Genomic DNA, 7,673 nt, shown 5'->3' on the forward strand with positions numbered 1-7,673 from the left:
CAACAGATCGAAAACCTACTATTCAAACGGCTAACTCCTGCTAAACCAGGGAAATGTATGCAAAGCCCCCTAGAGCTGAGGGGAGAAGGTCCTAGCCACTGACTGGTCCCTGAGGTGGAGGACTGAGCCATTCTTAGGGCTGAGCTGAGAGATGGCTCAGTGGTTAAAGTACTTGTTGTGTGAGCAAGAAAACCAGAGTTGGGATCTCTAGAACCCACATAGCGTTGGATGGTGTGGTGGCTCACCTGTAATTCCAGCCTGGGAGGCAGAGAGAGCGCATCTTCAGAGCAAGCTGGTTAGTGAGACTAACCTTACAGGTGAGCTCTGGGTTTGACTGAGAGACCCCACCCCCATGAATCAGGTAGAAAAGCCATTGAGGATGAGTCCAGACATCAACCTCACAACTCCATATGCACACACTTGCATGTACATCTACGTATACATGAACCCATACACGAGTGAAGACGTGTGCGCGCGCACACACACACACACACACACACACAGCACACACATATACACAAGAAAAATTTAAAAAGTGTCCCAGGGCCCCTCCAGCTCACATCCCAGTGCTATCAACGAGACAGGTGTGAACCCTGCTTAGCTGGGCAGCCAGCTTGGAACTGACTGCTGGTGTTTTTCAGTCTATTCCAGTCCAGGGAAGAAAACACCCAACGCAGAAGTTTTAGAATATTCTTCTTATTTTAGAATTGACATCTAGCTTGGCTAACCTCTACAACTTGCTGTGCTAAGGTTCTGAGGTGCTCCTCTGGCCTCTGGCCTTGAGGGCAGTTGAAAAGATTCCCCAAGGGCCATTTCTAGAGCTTAGTGTCTAAGAGGCAGCTTCAAGGTCATTGTCCCACTCACTCCCAGCCAGAGGTCCTATGTCAGAGAAGTCCTGTCATGACCACACTTCCTTATAGAAGCCAGGGCCCCCAGGAGGAGCCTTAGACTTTTCTTAGCTGGTCCCAGGGCTGAGTGAGGCTGTTGATGTGAAGGCCGCTGGTGGCATTGAGGAAGAAGAGGAAGGAGGCCGTGAACTCGCACCAAAACATCAGGGTGAAGCCCATGAGGGAAATCTGATTCTTGAGGAGGATCATGAAGGTGAGGAGGCCCACAGAGGAGAGGATGAAGGCCACCAGGAGGAGGTAAGAACCGATGGCCCACTTGCGCCGTGAGCGGACATCCTCACACACCTGGGATACTATGAGCAGCTCCAAGCCAAAGATAGCAGCCACCACGGCCATGGCAGCCACGCTGCGTGCTAGGCCCATGCCCACAGCCAGCCCGGGCACGTGAGCCTGGCTCAGGTCTCTCAGGCAGTGTGGTCCACTGTGGTTGCTGATGGTGCAGAAGTACCACAGCCCAAAGAGACGGTCCTCCACCAGAAGCCAGTGGCCATCGCAGATGGAGACCGAAGAGAGTACCACAGCCAGGGCGGCGCACACGATGATGAGTGTTCGGATGAAGGACTCAAAGAAGGACCGGTGGGGCCGCTTAGGGCCCAACAGCCTCTGGGTCTGGAAGACATCACAGGAATTAGTGAGTTGGCAAGAGCTGTGACACCAGGGAAGAAAACTCCCAGCATGCAATTCCACTTCCTTTAGCCCTGTTTTCTGCTCTGATATCACGGGAAAACACGAATTGACAGTCCCCCCACCAGCTTCCTATTATAGACTCCCCTCCACTGGGGTCTTCCTTTTTCTACCTGTCCTCCTCCTCTGCCAGAGCCTGCCAGGTGTTTACCAACTGCAAACTAATCCCTTACTGTTCTTCCTTCTTCTCAGCATCTACCCAGGGTGAAAAGCCCAAATCGGAGCTGGGAAGATGGCCTTGTTGGTAAAGTGTTTGCCTTTGATCCCAGGAACCCACACTTACAAAAGACAAACATGATGGTAAGTGTGTGCATCCCAGTGCTGGGGAGGCAGAGAAAGCAGATCCCTGGGGCTTGCTGGCCAGCCAGCCTACTGGGTAAGCTCCAGGCCAGTGAGAGACCCTGTCTCAGAGAGAGGAAGACAGACAGAGAAACAGACACACACACACACACACACACACACACACACACACACACACACACACAGAGGCATGCACATGCACGCACACCATGGCAGCTGATTAATATAGCTCCATGCCTGGGAAATCCCAGACCTCTTGGCCCTCTCTTTGATGGCTCCTGGGCAGCTCTCTCACCCCCAAGAATGACACCTCCTCTATCCTTCTCATTTTCTTTGGAGAGGCCATTCCCACCCAGGCAGCCAGCCTACTGGGTCCTCTCCTGCTCTTCTCCACCAGGTGCCCTGTTTGGCTCTCTGCTCCATTCTGATGGTGTTTTGGAGTAATGTGCCATTGGCTGTCCTACCTGAACCCTGTGTTCCCATAGAGGGCAAGGCGACATGTCAAGAGACTGCTGTATTTGCGGTACCTGGCATGCTGTTAGATCTGTGTACTTGGTGGGCACTCGAGGAAGAACACTGGGGGAATTGGTCAAGTTTGTTTAAAGTTCCTTATAGACTGAGCCTCCTGCCCAGACATAGCTACATGACTCATTTATAGGATGCACAGAAGCAGGTTATAACACTGTTTGGGAGGCAGGAAAAACAGATAACACAGAATGGTTGGTGCTGGGACATGAGGAGAGTGAGGAAAAGGAGACTGTGAGGAGCATTGTATGTCAGCTGTGGATAAGATTTCCAAAGGCAAGTGTGAGCCGCGCCTCTCTGAGAAAGGCGTGACACTGAGCCTGGCTCCCCGGAGACAGTAGGCAGAGCCCTTATGAGGCTGTCTGTCTGCTGGGGCTGGGAGATGAGAGTCATTAAAGTGCCTGCCACGCAAGCACGAGGACCTGAGTTCAGATCCCCAGCACCCACATAAAAAGTCGGGCGTGGTAGCGAGCCATATTTATAACTCCAGGGCTGGAGGGGGTCTGGGGGTAGATGGGTGGCTCCCTAGAGCTCGTTCACCAGCCAGGTTAGCTTAATGAGTGAGCTTCAGACTCAGTGAGACCTGTCTCAAACATATGTACTTCTCTCTCTCTCTCTCTCTCTCTCTCTCTCTCTCTCTCTCTCCTTTCTCTCTCTCTCTCTCTCTCTCTCTCTCTCTCTCTCTCTCTCTCTCTCTCGTTTCTCTTCTCTCCCTTTACTTTGACCCAGAGTTTTATACATCCGAGCCTGGCCTTGATTCCCTGTATAGCCAAGGCTGATGCTGAACTTCTAACCTTCTAACCCTCCTCCCTGGGACGACAGGCGAGTGAGCGTCACCGCATTTGTTTATCTGGTGCTAGGGTTTGAAGCCAGGGCTCTACTCGTGCTAAGTAAGCATTTCACCGACTGAGCCACAGCTCCAGTCTGTACCCTTGTTTTCTCATCTGCCCAGTGAAGCCGGCGATCCCTGCAGGAAAGCACCTGGCAAGGTTATGAAATCCCTAGAGACTAATACGGTCACAGGATGGGGCAGCCACAGATGCAGAGACCGGGTCACAAGACACACAGGCCAGCTCAGACACCTTTTGACCCTAGGCCTCACGCTGTCTGGAAAACAGGCACATCCAGTCCCGTCCTCAGCCCCGCCTGTCCCAGGCCCAGACTGGACTTTAATCTTCAGGCCTGAAGACGCAGCCACGCTGGGATCAGACAGAGGTGACAGAGAGATCTGGTGTCACCTTTCCTTCTGTTGACTTAAAGTAGGCTTCCTTTAAACTCTCTTGCCACCAGTAGAACCGCAAGGATTAAAGGCTCATGTGGATAAAGATGTGTAGGACTGGGAAGATGGCTCAGTCTGTAAAGTGCTTACAAGCATGAGGACCTGAGTTCAATCCCCAGAACCCATGAAAAAAAAGCTGGTATGTTACTTATAATCCCAGCACTGGGGAGGGAGAGATGGGTGGCTCACTGGGGCTCACTGGCCAGCCAGTCTTCCCTGCTTGGTGAGTTCCAGGCCAAAATGATAAGGGTAGTCAGTAAAATGCCTCCCTTGCAAGCACAAAGACATGGATTCCATCCCTAGAACCCATGTGGAAAGCAAGCAAGCAAGCTGGGTATAGTGGATGCCAGCAATCTCAGTATTGGGGAGACCAGCCGGTCACTGGGAATTGCTCGCCTTCCAGCTTAGCCTGGTTGATGAGTTCTAGGCCGGTGTGAGACTCGGTCTCAGAAAACAAGGTAGACAGAGCTGGAGGAGGAACAACACTTCAGGTTGTCCCACCCCACTGGTCCCCACATACAAAACGTGTGGCCACAGGAGGCTCCTGATTCTTGAGAGTGGTCTCTAACACCAGCAAGGATCGTGTGCAAGCCTTCATCTTGAACCACTGTGTACCTCACCCCGGACTGCGGGTACCTCCACCAACTTCCAGTGTCCCCGGGGCGGGAATCCTCTCCTGGAAGTGGGGCATGGGAGTGTGTGTGTGTGTGTGTGTGTGTGTGTGTGTGTACGGACCTGCAGCTGAGTGGCAGCAGTTCATTGGAAGGTCTGGGAAAGAGGAAGTGGGCAGCCAGTTCTGCCCCATCAGCTTCTTCTCTGTTCCTTGTACCTTAAGGCCATCCCTTCAATCAGGGCCTGGACCTCCTCCGATAAATAACGCTGCTCATTCCCTCTTCATTCCCTCTTCGACCCTGTGACCCTGTGTCCCAGCTGACCTGTTGTTGCCTTAGGTCAAGGGCTACTGAGGCCAACCCCAATGCCATGTCCCATCGTCCTCTGCTCCCCAAGACCGACAGCACCTCAAGCATGCATCCTGGATTCACACTCACTCCTCACTTTCCTGTATCCACTACTCTGCACTGTGTTCTCTGCCCAGGCCTGGGTCGGGTTACCATCCCTGCATACCTCTCCTAACACCCTGACATTTCTGCATCCAGCTGAGGAGGAGCCTGCCTAGCTGTTCCTTTCAGCTCGCCCTGAACTTGCACGATCCAGGCTTTGTGCCCACTCTTGCTACTGGGCACAGACCCTTGCGCATGCTAGGCAAGTGCTCGATCCCGACCACACACTTTTTGGTCTTTTATTCTGAGACAGAGTCTGACTAAGTTGCCTTACACTCACTCTAATCCAGGCAGGCCTTGAACCTGCCATCTTCCTGCCGCAGCCTCCCAAGGAGCAGGAATGAAGACCTGCACTAACAGGTCTTGCTTTTCAGCTATCACTTATGACCCCTTTCACCTCCTGGCCACTGAAGGGGATGACAGCACCCAAGTGCCAAGGTTGCTATGGGGATGAAGCCATTGGCCAAGTTCTCCTCAGAGTAGGGACAAGGGAGCTCTGCATCCAGCACTGACATTGGCGCAGCCTCTTCCTCACCTCCGCACAGCTGAGCCTGGGCTGTCCTCCCCTCCTCCCCCCTCCTCCTCCTCTCCTGCCCTCCCTCCTCTCTTCTTCCTCCTCCCCTCTCTCCCCTCCCTTCCTTTTTCTCCTTTTCCACCCTCCCTCCTCTTACCGCCTCTTCCTCCGCTGGCTCCCTGTCTCTCCTCTCTCCCTTTTCCCCCCTCCTCCCTCCATCACTTTTCCTTGTCTCTCTCCTCTTCCCCATAGGTTCCTCCTTTTCCTCTCCTGTTTCTCCCCGCTTCCCCTCCCCTCCTCCCTCTCCTCTCCCTTTCTCCTCCTCCTCCCTGGAAAGGTGCTCCTACCTATGTTTTCTTCCGTACCTCTTAGCCTAGCTCCTCCCACATCCACACTGGTTTCCAAGCATCTCCTCTGGGGTGCCCCACACCTGTTTTGGGGTACCCCGCATCTGGCCTCATCTTCCCTTCTCCCTGTGCAGACCTCCCAAGGTCCCTCCCTGGAGATGGTCTAGTATATGCCCAGGAACAAAGAAAAAGAAGCCACCAAATCAAAGTCCCTGTCACACCCTAGCAACTGAGTTCTGCTTAAAAGGGTTTGGGGGTGGCCTGTGCAGGGCTGGTTTCTTGTCACCAAAGGGTGAGTGAGGTTTGGAGGCAGGAAGACTTGAATTTGTCTACATTCTGTCACTTGGCTACCCACTGTGGGCAGGTCACTTTTGAGCCTCAGTTATCTCTCTGTAAAATGGGTAGAGCTGTAGGGGTGGCCTATGCCTATAATGCCACCTACTCAGGAGGATGAGGAAAGGGGATGAATTGAGCTCTGGAGTCTGAGACCATCCTGAGCAACAAAGCAAGATCCTGTCTGTCTCGAGTGGTATCGATAATGATAAAAATAATAATGACAATTCATGGGTGGGACCTAACATTATCAGTGTCGTGGGGCCTGAGCATCTGAAGGCAGAGTCAACTGACCTCTGTGCTCCTCAGGACAAGACCGGACAGTGGACAGCCTGGAGAACAGCCAGGCACCGGGATGCCTGGGTGAGCAGGAAGCTAGCCCGCAGGGTAGTGGACACTTCCCGACTGCCCTTTGAAGGGGGTAGGAATGTGGAGATTCTCAGCCAACACAAACACTCAGCGCTGCTCCAAAAGAAGCCAGGTCTTAGGGCAAGCAGAGGCTCCTGTCTCAGGAGCCTTTTTCCTGGGCTGTCGGGGCCCCAGTGAGTACACTCCCACCTGCATTCTACCTAGCTCCCCAAACCGTTCTAGGTGAAGACGATATTTGCAGTCTTGGCTCCCAGAAAGTTCTGGCTTTGCAAGCAACTAGTCCACCGTTACATAAACCAAGCCTAACAGTTTGCAAGTCCCTCCTGTCAATCCTCCACTCCAGATGCCCAGTTTTTAAAATTCCCAACGACCCCCTGCGAAAAGCCTAACCGACAGGTCACTCACTGGTGACCCCCGCAGGAAAGTTTGGTGGCCTCTGGTGCTCTCAAGGGCCAAAAAAACCCGCAGAGAGCGAGCAGCGCTGGGGAAGCAGGTACCCCTAGATCGCTCCCAGAGAAACCTTCCTGGGGGAGGGAGGACTCCCAGAAAGAACTGGGCACCTTGGGGAGTTATCACCCAGACCCAAGGCTTCAGTCACTGAGGGTCCCCAGTCCTCCCCCATGGTAGACTGTACCCCGCCCGGCTCTGCTCCCCGCGGGCCCCTGAGGCTACCTGTGCGCCGATGGCCGTCATGCTGCGCCCTGGGCAGCCGCGCTGTTGCCTGGCCTAGCTGCCGCACTCCGGCTGTGCTCGGCCGCCGGGCTGGCCCTCTCCCGGGGCGGGGCGCAAGCCAAGGGGCGGGGGCTTCGGGCTCACTAGGCTGCTCGGGTTACGCTGACTCAGCGTCCTGGGTTCCAGAGAGTGGGTACCCGGTGACCCCGCTCGCGATCCTCGCCTGGATGCAGATTCTTCGAGGGCTGGGAAATTTGGGTGCAGTCCAAGCTTCAAGGGCCGAGTGTCCCGAAGGAGCACCTGGGTGTGAAAGGTGGAGGATCCCGCGGGTATTCTGGCTTCTACACCCACTGTGTGACCTTGGACTGCTAGTTTAACGTCGCTGAGCCTTGGTTAATAAGTGAGATAATGGGTGATTGGCTGGGCTCTTGCAAGGCTTTTGTGACGCGTGAGTGGACCAGAACCTTCTGGGGTTCATCACTTGCCTTAGTTTACCCTCTAAGGAGGACTGGCGGCGTCCTTGTCTCCTGATCCCCTCGGGGACTATCAGCAAATAGTATACCAATGTGGCGGCAGATACGTGTAATCCCAGCATTTGGAGGGCTGAGGCAGAGGGATTGCCTCGAGTTGGAAGCCAGTCTGGGTTACGTGGTGAGCTCCAGAGCGCCCTGGTATAAAGTG

The 7,673-nt window shown here is 54.1% G+C and overlaps 1 protein-coding gene across 1 annotated transcript; it reads right to left on the reverse strand.

Annotated features, from left to right (window-relative positions):
- Positions 1-718: 718 nt before the first annotated feature.
- Positions 719-7,053, reverse strand: Tmem37 (transmembrane protein 37). The gene is made up of 2 exons (XM_036202969.1): positions 6,993-7,053; positions 719-1,517 (listed from the first exon to the last, which is right to left on the reverse strand). Exons 1-2 carry the CDS (start codon positions 7,011-7,013, stop codon positions 945-947), a joined length of 594 nt encoding a protein of 197 aa, XP_036058862.1. The 5' UTR covers positions 7,014-7,053; the 3' UTR covers positions 719-944.
- Positions 7,054-7,673: the final 620 nt, after the last annotated feature.

Source organism: Onychomys torridus, chromosome 11 (assembly GCF_903995425.1).
Source record: "Onychomys torridus chromosome 11, mOncTor1.1, whole genome shotgun sequence".
Lineage (NCBI taxonomy): Eukaryota > Metazoa > Chordata > Mammalia > Rodentia > Cricetidae > Onychomys > Onychomys torridus.

Bases quoted from the DNA above. Each gene is read 5' to 3' on its own strand.
- Tmem37 (XM_036202969.1), bottom strand. From the start codon at position 7,013: ATGACGGCCATCGGCGCACAG. The intron at 1,518-6,992 runs GTAGCCTCAGGG...GATGTCTTCCAG, and splicing joins TGACGGCCATCGGCGCACAG to ACCCAGAGGCTGTTGGGCCC.